Source organism: Argiope bruennichi, chromosome 6 (genome assembly GCF_947563725.1).
Source record: "Argiope bruennichi chromosome 6, qqArgBrue1.1, whole genome shotgun sequence".
NCBI lineage: Eukaryota > Metazoa > Arthropoda > Arachnida > Araneae > Araneidae > Argiope > Argiope bruennichi.
The window spans coordinates 86,798,799-86,824,560 of record NC_079156.1 but is presented as its reverse complement, the minus strand read 5'-3'; the positions used below and the strand labels follow the sequence as shown (position 1 = coordinate 86,824,560).

At 29.1% G+C, this 25,762-nt stretch overlaps 1 protein-coding gene across 3 annotated transcripts in view; it reads left to right on the top strand.

Moving 5' to 3' along the window:
- LOC129971617 (potassium voltage-gated channel protein Shab-like) overlaps positions 1–25,762 on the top strand; it is a 268,193-nt gene that overhangs the window by 217,835 nt on the left and 24,596 nt on the right. For all 3 annotated transcript variants that reach the window (XM_056085557.1, XM_056085559.1, XM_056085558.1), the window contains exon 4: positions 18,618–19,481. In XM_056085557.1, coding sequence (XP_055941532.1) covers positions 18,618–19,481 — 864 coding nt within the window. The remainder of the gene's footprint in view (positions 1–18,617; positions 19,482–25,762) is intronic.

Here is a 25,762-nt window from a genome sequence, read left to right as displayed (position 1 = left end):
GAAAGATATTCTTTAGTGACCATAAAGTTTAAACGCTCAGTGACTCTATTATCAGTAATCATATTATTAAAAAAAAATGCTTTGCTTCAGTAAAAAATATTATTATATTAATTGCAAATTAATCATTTACACTTTAATTTAAAGCATAAATTCTACGAGGGGTAACAGAAAATTAGAGAGATACATACCACGCTATGACTGAATTCCTTTATAATATTATGAGTGAATTATATGACTATCAAAATTTGAAGTTTTAAAATATTTTGCTGAAGAATCTATTAAAGTTGGAATTGCGTAAAATATTTAATGGTACGACCGGAGTATTCCGGTTCAACCTATTTAATTATTAAAATTTAAACGAACATTAAGATTGGCGGACCGGCTGTTCGCCAAAGGCGGCTGGTATAAAATAAAATAAAATGGAAGGAGATGATGAATCAGGATTTATTTCCTTCATCTGTATTCATTCATTTTAATTACATTTGTGTTTCGGATGTAGCAGCTTTAACACATTTTAAATACCTATAATGCTCGGATTGTTTAGATCCAAAGATTCATCATTTTTTCAATTTTATTCTATTTTATATTATTTAAATTTAAAGTTCATGTTTATTTCTAGTTTAAATTTCAGCGAAAATAATTTGAAATAGAATAGAAAAGTGAAAATAAGCTATGATATATTTCTACATCTACCTACCTAAAAATTTTTAACCCCACTTCGTTAATATCCATGTTTAAATATATATATATTACAAAATTGTATTAAAAAAATAATCGCTAAATACTTACGATGTTAAAAATATGCAAAAAATTTAATTTTAAGTATGCAGGCTTAAAATATTCTTGCCAAAACGAAACTGTTAACTCATTGCACTTAGACCAAACTTCTTACTACATAATCAGTTTCTCTTCTATTGAACAACATTTTAATATAAAAATTTCCCATAGTTAAGGTTCTCCTGTACAACCACTTCCAATTGCAGCCGTGTAACAGAAAAGTGTGAAATTTCATGGCTGTGAAAGTGTGAAATTTCATGGCTAATAGAAGTGTAGAGAAAACCTTCAGATATTTTTTTTAAATCTAGTTACAGAAATGGCCACCCGTGTGCATGTTCCTGTGCAAACCTGTACAGCTCTAGTTATTTTATTTCTTAATTTCCGATGTGAAGCAATAGACATTCTATAATTTTTCAATCATTCGAGAACCTATTTAAAGTTCTTCGTTGCACATACTGGCTTTAAAGTTAAAAAATCGCTCTTGGCCCATTAAAATTTTTATACCCTCAGCAGCGTTGTGGAAATTTCAGACTTAGAAGTAACTTCGAATTGGTTCAGTCATTGTTAAAGGATTCAGAAAAAATATCAATGAAGTGTGGGGAAACAGGTAGTTTTCTATTCATTTTGGAATTTAAGGATTGCCCATTTCTGTGGAGGTTGTTGTTCAAGTGTAAGAAGACAAATCTTCAGACTTTCAAGCTGCAAATGTAGGAAATTGAAAAAAAAAAAAAAAGAATTGCAAGTGAATTATTTATTTTCATAATTTCACGCACTTTAATGGCTATATTTTGAAATCGTTTTTTCCTTCTCTTTCAATTAAGTCATTCAGAAAGTTACACATTTTTCTGATGAATGGTCATAGCTGGTGGCATCTTTTAAATAGAGGAACTTTAACTATATGGGCTATATATTGTAGCTTCTAACTATTATAACCTAATTTCAATCTTTTATTCACTGTTTATTCAACTTTCCTATAATTTGTCCTAAGATTATTTTTATTCTTTATTTATTTAAATATTTTCGATTTCGAATAAAGCTTTTATGAGCTGTTCAAAATTATGAGAATTTGCATATTTTGTCGAATTTTATGAAAAGAACTGTACGAAATATGAAACTGCTGCTTCGAAACATAGGTGCAAATCTAGTACGTCGAATATCTGAGTGTATACATGTGGGGGGGGGGCGGTGCTATTCAAGAAATCGGCTTTATAAGTATTTGTATTTCGTTCACTAGGAGACCTCGTCGTATTTCTTGGTGTCATTTTTTCAGGAATCGGTTAAATTAAAGTTCAAACAGTAAAAAGGAATAACTACCAACTTTTAGAAGATGGAATGAGGTGTCGAACTGTAGATAGGCTAGAAACAAGCCAGTTTCAAATCCAGATTTGTAGAGAATTCAATTTAACACCCAGCATCTTGTCCAAGTTATGAAAACAGTTTCAGAATACCGGATCCTTCAAGAGAAAGCGTGAGTAAGATCGTCCAAGAGCCATGATGGCCAGAGAAGATCACCATTTGTCCATTACAGCGAGGCATAAAAGGAATACTACAGCTTCTCAACTCTCACGTGAGTTGTATGCTGCCACAAGAATCCGAGTTTCAAGGGTGGCTGTTTCCAGAAGTCTTCATGAAAGAGGGTTGTTTCTAAGAAGATCTGTTGTTTGGGTCCCGCTCAATAATGCGAACAATTGAGTCCATTTAAAATAGTTTAGAGAATATAGAGATTGGAGCATGGATCAATGGCCAATACCCCTATTAATTCTTTTTTTTTTTTTTTTTTGTTCTGTTCTGCAACAGATGTTTTATCACTTCCAACTCCTATTAGTGTTACTCATGATCATGCAATTGTATTATAATTGTTGAATGCGGTTTTGTATTTAATCAATTATGTACAAACCAAATTTGATTAAAATCTGTCCATGAGTTCCGAAAATAATGGACCAAATCTGAAAATTCTCTTCATTTTGAACACCAGTATATAATTTTTCGGAATATGACTCTTCAATCATAGTTTACATATAACCTTTCAAAAATGTGTTTATTAACACTTCTCATCCCGCCAAAGAAAGCCATTTCTGATTTAATTTAGAAAAACAAGCATTTTAAAACATTTCTTCTCTCCTAAAAAAGAATTCCAGGAAAGAGTAATCGATTAATTTATACGTCCAAAGTGTGTGTCAACGTGTCTCTTTCTTCACTCGAGCGTGAAATACAGTTTCATTAAAGCTTGATCAAATATGTGTTGGTATTCGAAATAAAGAGAGGAAAGTCGGAACTGCTCAAGAATGTCACTTTAAACGCTCTATCAAAAGTGATAGTGTCCATTTATTATGGAAGCCATTCTCTTCAATTGTCATCCATAAAATTCTGCCAAAAGCATACATTAAATGGATTTCACTCTAGAAGAAAAGGTGAAATGAATGTCAAAATTTCACTGAACAGAGGAAAAGCACATGTTAATATTTTTTATTTTTTTAATATTTTCTCTTGTATATGAGTAGTAATGTACATGCAAATAATAAAAAAATGTTTGATTTTTTCTTGGATATCATTGGCAAACACTTGTTGATACTTTTTTTGGGTATTTTATATTTTGGGGCGCATATAAGTAGTAGGACATGTTAGTAATTTTAAAAAATATGAAATTTTCCTTCAATATGAGTAAATGTAATGTTTAAAGTTTATATATACTCCTTGGATGTGAATGGCATGAGGTATGTGAACATGAATATGAATAAAATGTGAACATGAATATGAATAAAATGTGAACATGAATATGAATAAAATGTGAACATGAAAATGAATAAAATGTGAACATGAATATTTAAAACAAGCGGCAATGGTCTCCCTAAAACTTTCTCTCAGACTCTTTAATAAAAATGTTATTCCTCTCCTCCAACATCAAATTGTGGAACTTAGGTTCGATTCCGGAGGCTTTGGAAGCACTGGCGAACAAGAAGGAAGCATTGATCGTTGAAGTGAATTTATTTTCTATCGCGTTATCCATGGGGAATTTTTTGACGATTTAGCAATAGTACTCGAAAAATGAATTTGTGTTTTGGACATGTTGTTTCGAATCGACTGAAACGAAATTTGATGATATGATAAATTTGAAATTTAATTCAATATTTGATTTTAAAAAAATCAACGAATTTGATATTAAGACTACGTACTAAATTTCATTAGTCTAGATCAAAGCGTTTTTTTTTAGTTGTCTTTTCGAAAGACAAACTGTTTTTTTTAACTAGGTACATATTTAATGCTTTTGTCTAAACACTGTATGACAAAATTCATTCATTTAGGCCTATTCGGTTATCTCTTTTTCGCCTATTTATCTGTATGAAATTCCAAAATGTTTCTATTTTTATTTTAGGAAGGATTTGAAATGTGATTATTCATCCAAATCTCAAATCTAAAATTTAAGATAATTAAAATACTTTCTTCATGTATCGATTCATATACAAGAAAATAAAGAAATTAAAACTCTGTAAGATAACGTATATACCAAACTGATTCTCATGTACAGCAAAAAGTTGCTGGTGGATATTTAAAGCCCTCAGGTTTTATCATCAAGCAAACGAGAAATATCGCCAAAATGAGTGTATTGTGTATAATGGTGGCGTTGGCGATCTTGGCGTAATTTGAAAATTGCCAAGTAAATCGGAGATTGTAAATATCCAGACGTACCTCAAAATATTTCTGGATTTTTTTTCTGTTCCTTTGATGCAATATATAAATATTATAGTGCTTTTTATGAATAAATTTGTATTTATTTTTTATTTTATTTTATTTTTAGAGCTTTCTTTCTTTTCATTTCTAATAACATGTATTTTGGGTACAATTCGGTTTTAACGGCGAGCAAAAAGAGCCAAGAAAAAATTTCACCAAATTATAAAAATATACTCAAGTGAATTATTATTTATTAGGAAAAATTTTGAATGTGCGAATTACATGCTATAACGATTGAAATAGCCATATTAGCGAAAATTTTTTCTTGGCGCTTTTTGGTCGCTATTACAACTGACAAGTGCAGTATTTTGTGAAATTTAATAACTTTGGATTTTATTCATTGTAGCCATGGAATGCTTTTTTTTTCTTTCAAGCTACAACATCTAACTTTTAAAGCTTATTCTTATTAAACCTTATCTAGGTCCATAGCAAAATAATTTTTTACAGTAAATAAAATTCATCTACTAAAGCAAAATTAAATAAGAGAATTCCCTTCCCTCTAAAACTTTTAATTAATAAGAACAATTTATTTTGTATACATTATCTTGTTAAGTAAAAATAATCATCATAAAATCTACTTAATTTCACTAAAAACAGATTCGCTTTAAATTTAGCTCATCTTTAGTTCGCCAATCTTCATTCATTCCAAATTCTGCCAGTGTCTTCCTATTTTAAATATAATATCGCTATAAATTTCATATGCTATTTTGTAAATTATTGGCACTATGAAATAGGTAACACAATGACAAAAATATTAGTTATTTCAAAACTCATACTTTAAATTGCATGAGACTGAATTAAAAAATATTTGGCACATGTTTAGAAAAAAAAATCTGTTTGATTAATAATGAAAAAATTTGTCTGAAATTATATAATTGAAAAGAAAAAGTTATGAAATTTTAGTAGCTTAAAAAACCGTTTGGCATATTACCAGCAAACGTATTTCATTTTTAACGCCCAATATTATTAATTATTTCACGCAAGGCTTTGAAGATTTTGCGAAATTCGAAAAATTATAACAAATGCCTTCAAAAAAGTCAATAACTTATATGATTTACTCTTTTATTTTCAGCTTGCATATTTCATAAACCATTTGACAAAAATTTCTTTTTTATATGAAAGATTCTTAATTCGACATATTTATAATGTAAGGAATTTACTTCAAATTATTTTGAGATATATATTACTAAATAAAAATTTTAATGCGTTCTTTTTCAAAATTGTATGGTCATTAATATTATTAGTCCATTCGATGAAGTATGTAGTAGGACTGATTTAAATTAATTCAATTCAATTAATCAGTAAATATAGTAAAGCTGCAGAGTAAATTAATTACCTAAATAGAGTTTACAAGAGTGAAATCGAAATACATAAAATGATATATTTGTTCCAAATTGAATTACTGAGTCCAATATTGGGAATCGAACTTTATACCTACTGGGAATTTCGAGTGCCAGTACGTTGTAATACAAATGGTTTATTTTTCTAGCATTTATATTTATTATTAACACATAGCTGACAGTAGGCACGAAGTGACATCTTTTATTTGATTTTGATGTTCATAAAAATTGAAATTTAATAAAAGTTTTAGATTTCATTATAAAAAGAGCAATAATAAGTTCATGTATGTAAAGGGTGTTCCAAAACTAACACAAGATAGGAATTCGCCACCATTCGCGCATAAAGTGTTGGCAACCTTACTAAAATAACCATTTGACAGCTAATTTAGGGTTAGTAGATATGGAGCGTTACATAATAGAGCAACATGTTTTCATTGTTGAATAATATTTCAAAATTAATGAAAGTCTGTCAGCCACAGTTCACAAATTTGAGAATTGGCCCCCTAGATCGTCTGATTTAATACCATTTGATTGCTTTTTCTGGGATATAAAGAAGTCAAACGTTTAAGCACGCGTGGGTTGAAAAAGGAAATCCAATGCTGCAACAACGAAATTCAGCCACATTTATGCAAAATGGGCACAGAAAATTTCCACAAAGGAGTGCATATGTACCAGCAAAGCCGTGGACATCATTTGCCCTATGTGTTATTCCATACGTAGCCATATTCTGTGGAATTTACAATTCAATAAAAATATAACAATTTAAAGGAAAAAAAAGTTTTTTTTTCTATTTATTTAATTTGAATCTAGCGTTAACATGTTGTTCCTTCGTGTGTGTAATGTTCCAGTTTTACTAACCCTAAGTTATCAGTTGTCATATAGTTTTTAATAGGGTTGCCAACACTTCACTGCATGAATGGTGGGAAATTCAAATCTTGCGTTAAATTTGAGACGCCCTTTACATTTTACCATTACTACGTCACGTCAAATCCCCGTTTATCCTGTACACATGCAAAAGTCACTCTTATTTATGTACATACTTTAATAATTATTAAAAACTTATGGTTTTGTAACGAAAAATGGCCAGCCAATCTGGTTAATTTAAAACAAACTTGAAGATGTATTGCCATGCCAACTAATGCCAAAAATTAATATGGAATAAGTAATAGTAATGAAGATTTTTTTTTTACTCATGCTCAGTTTGAAAAATTGACCAGATTATGACAGCTGCAGTAAATTGTTGAATAGTTCGTCAAACTGAAATTGCTGAGAATTTCAAGCAATAGGAATCCAGTTATCTATTCATAGTTAGTATGGCATTACGTATCAGTATTTAAATGTATTGGTTCAATTACAGAGAGGCATTAATAATATGCTATAGTTTATTATATTACTTTAAAAATAGGTGTGAATTAAAATTTTAGTGTATTTTTTACAATATATAGCTATTATTAAGTTAAAATGACTATAAAGATGAAAACAGATATATTATTTATTGATGTATGGCATATTTATCTACATATTTCTGCACAAAGCTTAGCACCAATTTGTTATTTCACCTTGTTTTCCTATGTCACTATTCTTTCTGTACTAACGAACTTTTTTATACTTTCCTGTGCTGCCTACCAACAACTAACACTGGTGGAAATGGGCAGATTGACGACTGCACAGCTCTGCATGTGACTGCACATTATTTTCCATACCTACCACTTGTTCTGAAGCACTCTTTTATTAGCACTTGCAGAAAATGTTTTCTCGGCTACTTTTCATTCTCGTCGTTCACTTGCTTTTCTTACTGTCCTTCGACTACTGAGCTTTCCCTTCACTCTAATTTTATATCTTTTTTTTTCAAATATATTTTCTTGTTCTCCGTTTTATTTTTTAAGAAATGTATAACATGTAAACATTGCCACTTATTTTTTGCAATACTATACACTCATATTGTATTGTGAATTTCTCCGCGGACATTTTTTCATAGTGGAAATTCTGCAATTATAATGCTTAAAAATTGTGCTGACGTAACATTGCATTTGATTTAAGATTATTTTTGTAGTGTTATATTAAATTAAGGCATACTATTTTTTTTCTAAGAGATCAATTTAAAATTTTCATTTTCAAGCCATGCACTATCTTTCAATATTTAAATATTTTCGTAACAGGCAGCTTTTCTTTTAAAAAATTTTTTTTTACAATATGCAATGAAAAAGTATTGCTAACAATAAAAATTCTTTAATTTCTTCTTCTTCATTTTTCTTTCTTCTACCTTACTGATTGTATTACTTGGAATATTTCATCTTACCTGCTTTAACGACTTAGCTATTTTAACGTTTTATAATTCTTTCCTACTAACTCTACACATTTTAATAAAACAATAGTTTATTTCAGGGATTTTAATAAAGGATGTCCCAAAATTAAGGTAAGATTTGAATTTTCCAGCATTCGTGCAATAATGTATTGGCAACTGTATTAAAAAAAACCATTTGACAGCTGATAGTTTAAGACTAGTAAAAATGGAGCGTTACAAGATAGAACAACGTGTTTTCATTGTTAAACAATATTTCAAAAATAATGAGTCTGGTGGCCACAGTTCGAAAATTTGAGAATTGGCCTCCTAGATCGTGTGATTTAACACCATCGAATTTCTATTTATGGGGTTATTTGAAGTCAAAGATCTACGGCAACAAGCTCACAAGAACGCGTGTATTAAAGAAGGAAAATCAAGGCTGCCTCGACAAAATTCAGCCACATTTATGCAAAATGGGCATGGAAAATTTCCACAAAAGAGCGCGTATGTGCCAGTAAAACCGTGGGCGTCATTTGCCCTATGTGTTATTCCATACATAACCCTATTATGTGTAATTTACGATTCAATAAAAATATAACAATTTAAAGAAAAAAATGTGTGGGTTTTTATTATTTTATTTAAATTTTGCATTTGCAAGCTGTTCTATCGTGTAACGCTCCATTTTTACTAATCCTAAACTATTAGCTATCAAATTTTTTTTAATAGAGTTGCCAACACTTGACTGCATGAATGGTAGTAAATACAAAACTTGAGCTAATTTTGGAACACTCTTTAGAAGAATTAGCTGACATCCATGATTATAAGGTTCATCTGTCAAAATTTCTCAAGAAAATGCTTCCATTTTATAAAATAAAGCAAAAGTTTTACAAGGTTAAGTTTTTTTTTTTTTTAAATTATAAAAATTCTTAAATATTTTTTTAGAAATTATTTTTGGCATAAACAAATTTTGATTCAATTTTCCTCTCAAAGAACTAAATTTTACATTTATAAAAAATATTCAACATATAAATTCATGATCAGCAAAAGCATTTTCAAAGTTTAACAATGAGCTTGCTACTGTTGTTGTTTTTGTTTTTTTTCATGGAGCAATTCTAAAGTTAATGCCCGCTGATACTTAAAAATTCTTCAATATTTACTTTTTTTGTATCATAAAACGTTTGTCTTATATTAAAAAATTCGCTTTATATTAATGAAATATTTATACAGATTCATACTGACAGAAAGCGTCCATTTTGAATTTCCTTAAAGTTTTTGTCGGCTAATGTTGTAGTTTTAAAAACTTCACTAATTCGTGCGTCGCTTTTTTAGTATCAAATCCAGATTTCCGAAGCCTATAATACTTAATACTTCCATTTGAGAAAATTATTTTTTTCTACGAATGCTATTTAAATATTATAAAGAAATTTTTATTCATTTTTTCTAATGTTTTATTTAGCCGTTCTCTTTTGTTAGTAGAGTTTAGAATAGTTCTATTTTTTTGCAGAGATACTGAAGTATGCTAAATATTCAAAAAATATTTCATTTTTATGAAAGCAGTTTTTTTTATGCATAACAAAAAAATACGAATAAGTTTAAAAGAAAGATCTTTTTTGTTGATAATAGTGGAAACTCTCAGACTCAAAACAACGTTTCATCAAGCGATAATAAATCGGAACAGATAAAAATTTCTCAGGCAAATTCTTATAATAACCAATAATTTTATTTTCTGCTTACCTAATGTTTTTTTTCTGTTCATTTAACCACTACATTAAGTTCTAAAAAGTGATGCAATTGTCAAAGATAAATGGGGCCAAAAATTTATTTATTTAACTGTCAGAAAAATATAAATGTAATGAAATAAAGCAGATGTTTAATTTTTTTCTTATTCTGTAAAAATGAAAGGAAAACGATTTTTATCATTTATATACATTCTATACATTTATCATTTATGTATATTCTTAACTTTAGTATTTTTTTATTTTCACGCATAAAATTTCGTGCAAAAATATTTGAAATATCCCAACATTTTATTTTCCTCAATATTGTTATAAATTTAATAATACATAACTCCTAACATTCATTAGTACCTTTAATATTGTTGAAAAAGCTTAGTTCATCTAATATCAATGGCATTTTATAAATATATATATATATTTTTTTTAGGCATTCATACATTTGCTACTCAGGAATGAGCAAAAAAGCTCTTAAATATTTTTGTCAGTTGTCCAAAAACACTTGTTTCTATGGCTACTATGTGTGTAACTTCCTAGTTTTAAAAATGCATTCTATTTTTTTTCCCTTTGTATAAATTTTTTATTGTTTTTTTCTTTTAGATTTGCCTTCGGTCAATTAGTTATATTTTTACTGCTTTGCATCCGTTAAAATATAAACTGAAGCATTAGCAAAATTAAATTTCTACCAAAGAGTTTGTGAAACATATAATATTTAATCTGAAAATATTTTTTCTACTACAAGAGGGAATGAAAAATGTAGTACAGAGGTTGTTAGCACATTTTTTAGACGATTTTTATGGTATTTACAGAACCTTTTTATATAAATGGTTTAGTGGTTGTACTGTATTAAATTAGTACAGTTCACACATTTTAATACGATTTTTATATCTAATGAACCATTTAACATAAAGCATTTTGCCTCGATTTTTCAGTTGTTTGTTTTTCAATTTCATAATTTTTACATCATACTTTAAATTATAATAATTTTTGTATAGTATCAGGAAAGATCTTTTCTGATTCTTCTTGACCAGCTTACCGGTCCACAAGGGATTGTAGATCAGCATCTAGATCAGAGGTGGCGAACCTTTATGGATCAACGTGCCATTTTTTTCAAAAGAAATGTTTCATGAGATATAGATATGCCGTCAAATAATTTTGACTCGTGATTATTGGGATAATAATAAAACTAAATAATTATAACTCAAAACTCTTTATTTACTACGAAAAAATACATTTTGCACTGTATAGAAGTAAAGGTTTTAGTTATACGAGTAATTCAAATTAAAGTAACGTTAGTGTGACTTCTGTGGCTGGAGAAGCTTTGCAACCACAGTTGCAGTTACTTTTAGTAGTGTGCATGCTGAATTGTAGCCATCTGCCAAACGGTTTTTAAGAGAGTCTTTAATGTTACTCACCTCTGACAATAATCACTCGCAGGCATAGATAGATGAAAATATGGTTAAAATAGCATGAGCCGGCTTCCCCAAACCATTAAATGTGTCTGGAATCGAATTCCATGCTTCTAAAATTTCGTTACTGGCATTTTTATTTATATTGCTTGTTAATCTTTTTGTTTCAATCAATTCCTTTTCCTCGTTTCAATAATTATCTTAATCTATATTGAACTAGACTGGAAATCAATCAATTGCATTTCAAATTCTTTAATTTCCAACTAATCGAATTGGGACGAATTCAATTTATCAAATGAAGTCACATCAGGGTACATAATAAACTTGAGCGATTCCTATAATTCTTTGAACTGAGAAAATCTCTCTGAAAATTCCTTGATTGAAGAATCAATTTCGGAAATAAATTCTTCAATAACTTTTTCTTCGTCTGGTTTCTTATGTACATCTAAATCTTTGATATATATTCAAATTTAGGAAGTACTTGTGGTTTCTTGTAATGTCAAAAGCGCGAATGAGATCCCTCATGACGATAATTGTTTTATTTGTGCCTTGAAGCTTTACTTCCAATTCATTGAAATGTTGACATGTGTATGTAAAAAACATCAATTTTGAAAGCCACATAACATCCAACAGCTGTGAGTATTGTTCAATTCTCCCCTCATTTTGCAGAAACAATCTGATTCTTTCCAAGCAGTTAACAAATCTTTGAAGTATGTTCCCGCGGATCAATCAGCGAACATTATTATACATTAGTAGGCCATTATACACTGAGTCGACTTCATGCACAAAGCCTCAATTAAAGACTTTTCACTTACTTTAAACCTATTCTATTATTATTAATTTCGCTTATTTCAAGCCTACAATGATATGAGGCCTACTATGATTCAAGCCTACTAGTTTTGACTACCCATAGTCCATTATATTATCAAGAGATGATTATATATCATTTATATATCATGATATAAGAGATTAAGGTATAAGATACCTTATCATGATATAAGATACCTTATCATAATATAAGAGAACCTTATATATTATGGCATAAGATATCATGATATAAGAGATCTTTATATATAATGGTATAATATACCTTATCATGATATAAGAGATCCTTATATATTATGGTATAAGATATCATGATATAAGAGATCTTTATATATAATGGTATAATATACCTTATCATGATATAAGAGATCCTTATATATTAGGGTATAAGATACCTTATCATGATATAAGAGATCCTTATATATTAGGGTATAAGATACCTTATCATGATATAAGAGATCCATTATATATTAGGGTATAAGATACCTTATCACGATATAAGAGATTCTTATATATTAGGGTATAAGATATCTTATCATGATATAAGAGATCCTTATATATAATGGTATAATATACCTTATCATGATATAAGAGATTCTTATATATTAGGGTATAAGATACCTTATCATGATATAAGAGATCCTTATATATTAGGGTATAAGATACCTTATCATGATATAAGAGATCCATTATATATTAGGGTATAAGATACCTTATCACGATATAAGAGATTCTTATATATTAGGGTATAAGATATCTTATCATGATATAAGAGATCCTTATATATAATGGTATAATATACCTTATCATGATATAAGAGATTCTTATATATTAGGGTATAAGATACCTTATCATGATATAAGAGATCCTTATATATTAGGGTATAAGATACCTTATCATGATATAAGAGATCCATTATATACGTATCATTATATTGTGGCCATTATATTATCAAAAGATGTTAAACCACTCTTCGAACACAAGGCTTGTTGGTGAATAATGCAGTGGAGTTCAAGAATGTCCTACGTCTGTTTGAAATAAACTAATGAAAACATTTTTTCCCACCATATTTGGATCACCATTAGTTACTGGAACAATTCTTTTCAAATCAATTTCTTTTTCAGCAAGCAAATTTTTAACAGCCGTGCAAATGTATTTTTTATGGAATGGGAACACTCGCGTTTGATCGTAATACTTTATAGTGAATTTTGTTATTTTGAACTAAAATGCACACCGTTTTGGTCGGCGGCGTGCCCAAAATATTCTGTCGCGTGCCATCAATGGCACGTGTGCCACTGGTTCGCCATCCCTGTTTTAGATATTGGAAAAATATGTTTTCATAGTGTATTTGAATAACTAATTAAATATAATTCTCTTAAACAAAAGGAAAATATAACTTTTCATTCATCTCTTCTTGAAAAACGCCCTTTTGTATGTCAGCAAAACTTTTAAGAGGCAATGGCAGCTTATATTTCTAAAAATATATATGTTGTATAAATAAATTTTTCCATAAAAATTATTTTGAATGAAACAAAATCGTCTAAAAAAATGTGTTGGCAATTCCTGTATTTCCTGCTACATAATCACCAAAATATCGATAAATATTATTGATTATGTTATTCTACAACTATTAAAAATACATGTAATATATAGTATGAATACAAATTAGTTAGGCAAAAATAATAATTTATTATATGTACAGCCAAACAAGAGAATACACATAATTATAATTACCTTTTCACAAATATTGTATTTAATCGTCCCTCATTTCTTTGAAAATAACCCATAGGAAAATCTGTTTTTTAGCACAAATTTGCATGGTTACATTGATGAAACGAAGTACAATGCAAAAAGTCTTTTCTGTGTATTTTTCTGGTATTCTGGAAGAAATCTTTTGGCACTTCGACATCTTTCATGAAAAAAATTGAAACAATCTTAATTTTCCAGCCCTCTTATACATTTCCATCAGTAAGAGAATACAGAAAAAAAATAATGTACAAATACGTCTCTTTCAGATGTTGATTTGAAATATTTAGTCTTTCTTCTATTGGGATACAAACTACTAATCTACTATTTAATTGGTATCTGACAATAAATAATAAATGCTTTATTAAGAAAACTTTTATATAAAAGCTTGTGAAATTAAATAAGTAGTTATTGTTTCCTATATATTTATAATGATTAAACTGCTTTTTCTTTATTTGCTTGCGTGGTATAATATCTAAATATTTAAATATAGATATATAAGACAAAAGATAATCAAATCAAAAGATCATAAAACAATAATAATGCGCGCTAATTATATATGTTGACCTTGTGTACCAGTAATTTAATATAAACATTTCTTTCTAGCAAATAGTAATCTGACTTTTAAACTCAAATTTTTCCCACCCATGGACAGAAATGATTAAAACTTCTGTATTACTTCAAATGAGGAACTCGAATACATTAGACTTCGATCTGCAAATATATCACGAGTACCGAATCGGAATATGAAATAATATGTCATGATTAATTATATGCACATACAAGCTATAAAAAAATCAAAATTGCTTGCAGTAAGAAAATGATTTACCACCAAGATAAGAATAAATTTTAGGGTGTGTCCAGAAGTGATTTTCATAAAATCCTTACAGCGCTCCATCAATTCACTTTCATATAAATGTAGTAAAACTAAAATAAATTTTATTTCAAATTAATTCTGCTAATATACTTCTAAAATATTTTTTAAAGTGACCAGTTCGAAAGAAAAAGAAAGCGGGATTTGTTCTTTTTATTTTAATATGCCATTTCTGTAACCAAAAAAAAATCAAGTATATCAATTCATAAGTATATATTAAGTGTTTGCATGGTTTTTTTATCATTTTTTTTCACTTTAAAAATGCATTTATTGAGAAAAATTGGCGCAATATATATCAATCAGAATATTTTCCATCATTTTCTGCAACTTTTACCCATTTACGTCTAGTAAGCCTTGTAATTGATTGTCTTCGAATTTTTTTGGCCCTCTAGGCCGTTCTTTGTCATTGACATCGAAATCACCATTCTTAAATCGTTGAAACCAAAACCGACAATTGGGATATGATGGAGCAGCATCACCATAAGTTTCTAAAAGTGTCTGATGGACTTCGGCACCAGATTTCTTCAAATCAAACAAAAAAAAAGCAATGAATGTCGAAAATGCAATTTGGAGCGTTCCGTGATACACTGAATAATTCAATAATACTAAATGGAAAACTTTCAAAATGATAACAATAAAGTAATAAGAAATTGGTAAAACCCAAAACCTTTATTGTTTATATAGACACTTTATATATTTTTATATATTTACCTATAGATGTCGCTGATTAAAATGTATGCAAGCACCTAATAATATATACAACTGGTATATTGATATGTAGTCGGATTTTTTTTTTCTTTTTGCAAAAAAGATATTTTGAAACAAAAAAAAACACATTTAATCATTTTCCTTTTTTTTTTTTTTCGATTTAGTCGCTTTTAGCAGGATACCGTCGATTTATTCTATCTTGTTACAGTCGTTTTGTTCTATCTTGTTTCATAATTTTTATTTATTAAGATCTTGCAATCAATTGTATTACAATTTTTATAGAAAAAATAATTGCTTTGTAAGCTACCTTCAGAATCGAGTTAAGGTTGCAAGCTAATATTAGACCATGCGATCATTTCTATGAAGTTATAGTAAGCGCTTTTGGGGAAGAACTTCAGGTAACTTTAAGCAGTATTCGGCAACCATGAGATTCTTAACTATGCAGATATTTTACTAAACTACATGTCATCAATAGTTTTTCTTAATAAAACTTTTCCTTCAAAAGTTAACAGAAATATTCAGATGTACTTAAAAAAAGTAGTAAAAAAATCTTTTTCAAAACTATTTGAAATCGAAAGAATAAAATCGATTTGTTTTTTCCTTGATCTCGCATTTTATTCGACATTAATTCCATCATAAATCGCTGAAGGTTGAACCGTTTCTGCACTAAACCCAGTTTAAAAGCGGGGTGATTATACGAGAATTCTTCGTACAAAACTTCTTGAGATTATGACAGACTTAACTTTTGGGTGTGTTGTCAAAGTGGGTGGAGCGGCATTAAAAACATTAATAAAAACTTCGTCAAGAATTTTCCCTTATTGCTTTCGCACAGCTGAAAATGAATCCCGTCAAATATCTCTCGAAATATTAAAAAAAGAAAAAAAAAGTGACTCAGGCTGTACTTCAGGTTTTTCGTTGCTCGTTTAATGGTTTAAAATTTTAGCTTTTATTACAAGATTTAAATAAATAAAGTTATCCGTCTTTTCTTAATTTTTTATATTCAAATCATAAAATTCTAACTGGCAGGAATCAAATTCCTTAAATAACTTGTTTTAAATTATGCCTTGTGCCTTTTCCTTCATTGGCATCAAACAAATAATCTAGTAAATATTACAATTATTGCCTTAAAATAATTTTTTTTAGAATTTTGTCATTTGCAATTTTTTTTAATTAAAATAAATAAACTGGTATTTTTTTTCCTTCAAATACTAAAATGGAATATTTAAAGTGCTAAATTTTTATCAAATGTATGCTTTTGCTAAAAAAAATTAATAAAATTGTCTTCATAACAAATTTAATAAAATTGCCTTCTTTGTTTACTGATTTAAAATTTTATATTTTATTACGAGGTTTAATTAAATAAAGTCCTCTGTCTTTCCTTAATTCTTTAAGCTCAAATCATAAAATTCAAGTCGACAAAAATCAAGCTACTTAAATAACTTGTTTTAAAATTATGCCTTGGACATTTTTGGCATTAGCACCAAACAAATAATCTAATAATTAATTTTTTACAATTTCGACATTTGCAAAACATTTTTCAATCAAAATAAATAAACTGATATTTTTTTTCTTCAAATACTAAAATTGAAGTTTAGTGTTTAAAGTTCTGAATTGTTATTAAATGCATACTTTTTCTAAAAAAATTTAATAAAATTTGTCTTTAGAAAAAATTTAATAAAATTGTCTTCTTTGCTTAATGGTAAAATTTTCGATTTTACTAAGAGATTTAAATCAATAAAGTCCTTAGTATTTTCTTAATAATTTAGGTTCAAATCAATTATTTTTATAAAATTGAATTCGACAAGAATCAAACTACTTAAATAACTTTTTTTTAAATTATTCCATGGATATTTTTCTACATTAGCACCAAACAAGTAATCTAGTAATGATTACTTGAATCTAGCAATGATTGCTTAGAATTATTTTTTTAAGAATTTTGTTAATTAGAAAGATTTTTAAATCAAAATAAAGAAGCTAGTTTTTTTCCTTCAAATACAAAAACTGAATTTAAGTACTTAAATTGCTAAATTGTTTATTAACTATATACTTTTGTTAACAAATTTAATGAAATTGTCTTCTTAAATATGTCTTTTTGTATATGTAAGTTCAAGAAATAAGTTAAATTTCAACAGCATATAAAAGATTTATAAAAGATGCATTTCGTGAAATATAAAAGATGGTGCGATTATTCCGAACTAAATGTATAAATTAGCTGCTAAAAATGTGGTAAACAGAATTAGATTTATTATATTTGATTTGCATATTAATTGCTTGCTTTTAAGGATTAAAAAAATCGTATTTTTGGCCCATTATAAACTTTCTACCAACAAGCTACAATACATAAACTACAAAACTTTTTTTTCTCAACAACAAAAAAAGCACGTTTCTTTTAGTTAAAAATCGTTTGAAAACATTTTGATGAATTAAATAAAATTATTAAAAAGGAAATAAATTAAATTCACATCAGTAAGATTATTATTTTTTTTCTCCAACTTCTATTCTAATCCAGGAAGAACTTCGACTTTAACATAAAAAATGTTATTTCTTCTCCATATAGCAAAAATGATCCCTATAAAACAGCTTGTTATACCAATCCCTTTTGATAATGCAATATATCTCTTTCACCCCGCGTAATGATGACGTAACTTTTTACGGAATTATATTTTATATATGAAATCCTATTCCGAGAAAAGACTACAAAGAAAGTTAATTTAGATACTTAAAACTATTTATTATCAAACTACAATAAAAAATATTCATCAAAAAAAGTACAATCATTTTTTTATATTTCGTCTCAAGAATACTCAGCAATTCAATTAGTTAATGTTTTTACAACTTGTAATGAATTTCTTTTCTGCAAGGAACAAATAAGAGTTTTAAATCCTGCTTTTGGTGTAATATTTTTACTTCTGCTGTTTTTTTTTTTTTTTAGCTCACATTTATGCAGTTGAATTTTTCTTACTCTCTTTTATATCGTTTTCTCTGCAATCTCACAATATGATGCACCTTAAAGGTTTTAAGCATGCCATGCAATATTTCACTTTATTTCTTAAGGATCTGTCCACTTTTCGAATTTGGAATCTTCATTCTGTATTATTTGCCTTTATTTCCAAATCTCACCTTCCTTCTTCTCATCTGAAACCAATTCTCTTTCGAAAACCATTCCCAATTGAAAAATGTGTCCTCTTCCAGGTTGTGGGGGTAATATCTGTTCTGTTCATCGTTCTATCCACAGTCGCCTTAACCCTAAACACCTTGCCAAACCTTCAGGATCACGACGCCAAAGGCAATCCCATAGACAGTAAAGAACTCAGCATCGTGGAAGCCGTCTGCATCACATGGTTCACTTTGGAGTACATTTTGAGGTTCTTGTCTGCTCCTAACAAATGGAAGTTTTTCAAGAGTGCCCTCAACGTCATTGACTTGTTGGCCATCCTGCCATATTTCATATCCTTGTTCCTGATCGAGACCAATAACAGCACCGAGTCCTTCCAGGACGTGAGGAGGGTGGTGCAGATCTTTCGAATCATGCGGATTCTGAGGATTCTGAAGCTTGCCCGTCACTCGACGGGCCTCCAGAGCTTGGGTTTCACCCTGAGAAACAGCTACAAGGAGCTGGGTCTGCTCATGTTGTTCCTGGCCATTGGCGTCATGATCTTTTCGAGTCTCGCGTACTTCGCGGAGAAGGACGAGATAGACACCAAGTTCTCCAGCATTCCAGAGACATTTTGGTGGGCTAGCATCACTATGACAACTGTCGGGTACGGTGATATTTGCCCCACCACCCCTCTGGGGAAGGTGGTTGGGACAGTGTGCTGCATATGTGGGGTGCTAGTCATCGCTCTGCCCATTCCCATCATTGTGAACAACTTCGCGGAGTTCTACAAGAACCAGATGAGACGAGAAAAGGCTCTTAAAAGACGAGAAGCAATGGAAAAGGCCAGACGGGACGGTAGCATAGTAACATTCAATCGTCCGGTCAATCTCCGGGACGCTTTTGCCAACAGCATGGACCTCATCAATGTTCTAGTTGAGACGCAGCACAATGTCAGCCAGGTAAGACACATTTTTAAAAAATAATTTGTAAACTATTATTCAGTGAAATATGATGAATAGAATCTTGCATTAGTAATGAATTTTATTGAACATTTTATGAATGTTTACTTTTGCTAAATAGAAATCATTAAGTAAGCGTGTAATGTTAAATAGATAAATGAAATATCGAAGTTATTTTCCAAATAATTGAGGAAAATATATTGTAACTTTTTTTTAAATTGACCCTTAAATACTTACTGGTTTATAGTTTTCAAAACTTGTGTGTACATGCATGATAAAAAATATTTTTTTAAGAAATGTATATTTTAGTGAATCATTAGAACACAACTCTAAAACAATATGGGTTATACGAAAAACAATGAAAAATAAGTAATTTCTTATTTATACCTTGAAAATAATAAATTCAAGAAACTTTGCATTCTTCAAAATATTTTATAATTGTTTTAAAGCAAAAATAACGGCAATTATATTATATTATATTCCAATTACTAATTTATATGCTGTTCAAAAATTAATATTTCTTCTTAGATGATCAATTTATTTCTAATTCTATGCCTATTTTAGATGTTAACAACTATCAATAACATTAAAATTTGTATTGCAAGAAGTTATACCATTTTTCAAGTGGCATTGCTGTCTTCAGTCATCTGTACTTACAGTGGCTCAAAAAATTGAGAGTACACCTTACTTTTACTTGATAAATCCGACTTTCAATATAAATAACACATTACCGGGAAGTGCAAACATGTTTTTATTTTTACACATAACAAATGGTTTACTTTAGAGTAAAAATAAAGAAAAATCAGCGAAAAACTTCTAAATTGAAAAGTTTCAGAAGTATTTGAAATAAACATACGCAGAATTTTGCCTCAAAAAATTGAGAATACACCAATGAAATTTTTGCAATATCACGCATAGAAATAAAGTGTCACTATTAAATTGCATGTCTTTTGGCTTTTATAATGGCCTCTAAACGTCATAGTACCAATTGGAAAAAATTTTGGTGGTATCTGAAGTATTTTATCCCATTCTTCTTGCACCACTTGTTTTAAATGGGTTTTGTTTCTAATTTTGTGTTTTTGAATCACTTTTTCTAGTATGACAGGCATATTCAATGGTATTGATGTCGGGATACTGTGGTGGTGTGTGTAACTGCTATTTACAATGAAAAAGACACCATATTTTGAAGTTACGTGTATTCTGTTTGGGGTCGTTTTCCTGCTGGAAAAGGAAATTTCCATCTAAATACAAACTTTTAGCACTTTCCTTCAGATTGCTGCGAAATATATCCAAGTAAACCATATCATTTATAATGCCATCTATAAAAATTAAATTTCCTACCACGGATGAAACCAAGTAACCTCAAATCATGACGGAGTCACCATCATGTTTAACTGTAGAACGTACAGTTTTTGGATCCAAAGCAGTATTAGGCTTTCTCCATACAGTAAGATGGTTGTCACTGCCACGCTGAGTTTTCTTTCATTACTAAATATAACTTTCTTACAAGGGTTATTGGTCTTCAATTGATGAGTTTTTGCAAACTTCAAATGCTTTTTCTGAATTTGCAAGCTGATGAACGGTTTCTCTCTAACAATGCGACTTTTATATCCAGCTTGTCTTATGACATTTAGCATAATTTCAGCACTTACACTTTTGCCTATGATTTGAAAAGTTTCTGCAACAAGTTGGATGAACCATATGGTAGCAGCAATCTAAAGGAAAGTGTTAAAAATTTGGGTTTAGATGGAAATTCCATTTTCCAGCAGGACAACGACCCCAAATAGAATGCACGTAAAGTCAAAATATGGTGTATTTTTCATTGTAAACAACAGTTACACACACCACCACAGTGCCCCGACATCAATGCCATTGAATATTCGTGGGCCATACTCAAAAAAGTGGTTCAAAAATACAAAATTAGAAACAAAACCCATTTAAAACAAGTGGTGCAAGAAGAATGGGGTAAAATATCTTCAGATACCACCAAAAATTGGTCGAATAGGTACCATGAAGTTTAGAGGCCATTATAAGAGACAAAAGACATGCAATTTAATAGTGACACTTTGTTTCTATGCGTGATATTGGAAAAATTTCATTGGTGTATTCTCAATTTTTTGAGGCAAAATTCTGCGTATGTTTATTTAAAATGCTTCTGAAACTTTTCAGTTTAGAAGATTTTCGTTAATTTTTCTTTATTTTTACTCTAAATTAAACCATTTGTTATGTGTCAAAATAAAAACATGTTTGCACTTTTCGTTAATGTGTTAAAGTAAGGTGTACTCTCAATTTTTTGAGCCACTGTATATAACTAGCACAAGAATCTGAAAACAGGGGATAACAGCCATTGCTACTACACATCACAACCTTACACTTTCAAGCACAAGAAATTATTTCATTAAAGCTAAAATTCTTGTGTGTGTGTGTGTGTGTGTGTGTGTGTGTGTGTGTGTGTGTGTGTGTGTGTGTGTGTGTGTGTGTGTGTGTGTGTGTGTGTGTGTGTGTGTGTGTGTGTGTGTGTGTGTGTGTGTGTGTGTGTGTGTGTGTGTGTGTGTGTGTGTGTGTGTGTGTGTGTGTGTGTGTGTGTGTGTGTGTGAAAATTGTTCTGCTATTGAATCAATGAATTATTTAATTTTAAAATAATTAGCATTTAATTTAAAAGTAATTCAAATGAGAAAATTACAGTAATTTTTTGTTGTTTGATTTATTTCAAAAATAATTATTTTGAAAATATATATTTATTTTTCAATTTACACAAAACAAATATTATTTTACGATTTAAATAATTGATTAAAAAACGCAATCAATTCAGGCTTTCATGTTGTACATAAAATATACAACATGGTCTGTTTTATCATTTCAGCTTGCTTAAATATTCTAGTTTTAATGAAAGTAGTTGAAAATACTACTTAAAAATGTTATTATTTAGTATTTTATATTTATTGATATATTATTATTTATTTTTTATTATATAGCACATTTTAATCGAAATTTTCATCTATTCAAAAATATTTTCTGAATCTTCTACAGAAAAAAAGAAAATTGAAAATATGTCAGGCGAATGCGCTGCGATTTCTTAAGATTATATTTTTAAATTTAATAATTCTATTTCGCTGTAGGATTAATTAATTTTTTAAATTGTCGCTTTTATTAAAGGAAAATATTTTAACATAGTAAATTTACTTAATACAATACTTTAAGTAAAAAATTTTAACTAAAAATTCTTTATAATGACTAAATACTATTTATAATTCATACGAAAATATTCCAAACGATTTCTTTTCATTTATTTGTTACTTCCAAAGAATTAATGTATAATAAAAATTGTAAACTTGATAGAATTTCGTATTTTCAGAGATGGCGAATAAATATATATATATATATATTAAAAATCGTTTGCATTTTATTCAGCAAATAATATCTTCTTTGGTTGAATTCAAATTTCAAGAAACTTGGTTTTACAACAACTTTTATTTTCAATTGAATAAAGCTAAGCAATGATGTGGAAATATTAATACATAATTTGTACAGAAAATTAAAAGAGAATAATTAAATTTATGCTACGAAGTTATAAATATTCATTAAAGTAAGTTCACGAAAATTAGTTTTATGAAAAGGCAGTGCAAGCGAAGCAACAAGCCACTATCAGTTACATGTAGAAACTAAGCTTCATAAATAATTCATAATGAATTTAATTGCGAAAAAGGTTTCGAAATTCTCTATGGAATCGGATGTTTTTGCTACTGAAGGGTCCGAACAACATCCATTCCAGTGATTTTGCCTAAAAGTGAAAAACTTGATATAAATTAATTTACTGACTACTCTTTTAATCCTTATTAAAATTTAAAAATTTATCCAATTTTAATGATAGGCTAAGGAAATATAAACTTTTATAAGGAAGAATCGAAAATGCTGTATAGAGAAATTCTGTTAGTACAGAACAGAATTTTTGTCTCTATAAATATTCTTGGATGTACAATTAACAGTTTCTGATATCTAAATGCTTTATCGCTGGATTTAATTAAGTTATAAAACTAATAAGAAGAAACTGATAATTCTTACTTCTAAAATTTTATTCAATGCATTTATGACGGACTTAATACTTTAAAGGATATGCATATATTTTTAATTTTGAATCATCAATCTGGATATCCTGCATGATCATCCATTCTAATCCAACGGCAAATTTTTAATTATGAGATATAAGATTATAGTTCCAGTTGAAAAAATTCTTTAAATGGCATAAAAACTATTTTATGCCATTTATGCTATTCATTTCAAAAAATTACGATGTCAATTTTTATACAATCCTTCTAGTAATGTTATTTAGAAAAAATATTTTTAACACATTAGCATTTTAAATGGAAAAAAAGGATAATTTCGTTCTTCCATTATCAAAACTGGTCGAGTTATGAAATTTCGAATATCACTTTTTTAAAACATTTCAACTGCCACCTCGAGGAAAATTCAACGCTTGATGTTTCTTTGAATCAATTAATATTTGATTTCAAATAATGAAGTTAAAAGCCTCATAACTCGGTTAATTTTGGCCGCAGAAGAGTGGAATTTATCTGTGTGTGCAAATTTAGTGCCAAGAATATTTTATTGAATATAACTAATAGGACGAGGACAATAAAGAAAATTAGTCATCGTAATTCTTTTCAGAAATACATTCATTGACTCAAATAATATTAAAATATTTTTTATTAATATTTAATATTGATACCCTGTGCGATAAGTCTAGTTAGAAAGATAATTTTACAAATATAATAATGGCTACTGAATGGTTGTCGAATCAATAATCTCTACCTTTGGCAACGAATTTGATGATAAAATTGAAGAATCCCGAATATTCAAGAATTTTGATTCCCTTAGGACTCGAATTTCAGCATTTATTCTAGAAAATTCGAAACCCTGTTACAGGAATTACAAAACGTGGTGTGAGTCAGTACTCGGAGTAGAAGCAGACGATTCGTGACACCTGAGTAGTTGAGTGAGACTTATCTTTGAATTGTTAATCTCCTTTGAGTTATCTGAGCACTTTGTGCTGTTGTGGCTATTTATTACCGATTTATTGCCTGTGTGCTGCTATTTGCTGCATGTGCTGTTCTTGTGTAAGCTATATTTTGCTAATGTGTATTTGTGTTTTATTCAAATAAAGCGACGTTATTCCTTTATGAACCTGCTGGATGTTTTCGCCTTACACCCACAAATGGATTGGTTTTTTTTTACGTAATAATATTGTTATTTAAGTCATTTACAGCATTCTTTCCAATTGAGAGTACATGTCTTTCTATAATAGTTAGAAATTAACTACTTAACCACGATTAGAGAGGGGACCTTAAATAAAGTCATAACAGATGATATATACTTCTTTTAAAAAATATTTATTGATTTCATGATACAGCTATTGCCTATGTTTCATACATTTCTCCACATATGTTAGAGAAATGGGGTTTATATTAAATTCTACAACAACCATTCCATATCAAGTGAATCAGATTTTTTTAACATGCTCTCTTACTCCCATCGAAGAGATCTCAAGAAATGGAGATGGGAAGTTTCCAGTGTGATGATTGGTTTTAATCATCCCGGTGGATATAGTAACGTTAACAGTGTTGGAATATCCCGTCTACAGAAGGGGTTATGCCGTGACCGGTATAGCCATTAAGACTCAACCATAATTATGCTATGCTGTCGTGGCGTCCCGATCATTCAAGTTAACCGTATGCCTTCGGGTGGATCGGGGTGACTCAGTTAGGCATTATCTCTTAGGAACATTATCTCTCAGTTACATTATGTCTTAGGAACAAGTTGCATAGATTCTGGCTGCTCCCACAATTTTGAACAAATGTGACATAGCATAAATTAAATGTTTGCAAAAAAAAATATTCTCGCTTTGTAAATGTTGTATTTGATTCCTCTTAATTTCATCCTATTTCTTAATTTCTATGATCATAATGCTATTTTTAAAGTTAATTTAAACACTTTTTGAAATTACTCTTTCACAGCTTTCAAAACTCTATAAATAGTGTAGATTTGCGATTTTTTTTTCGTTACTAGCTTTAACACAAATAAGTCTTTGTGTAATAACAAAATCCATTTGATAATAAACTAAGAAAGTGAGTTAAAGTTTCAGAGTTAGGAACAATATCTCTTATGAACAAGTTGCACAGATTCTGGCTGCTCCCACAATTTTGAACAAATGTGACATAGCATAAATTAAATGTTTGCAAAAAAAATATTCTCGCTCTTTAAATGTTGTATTTGTTTCCTCTTAA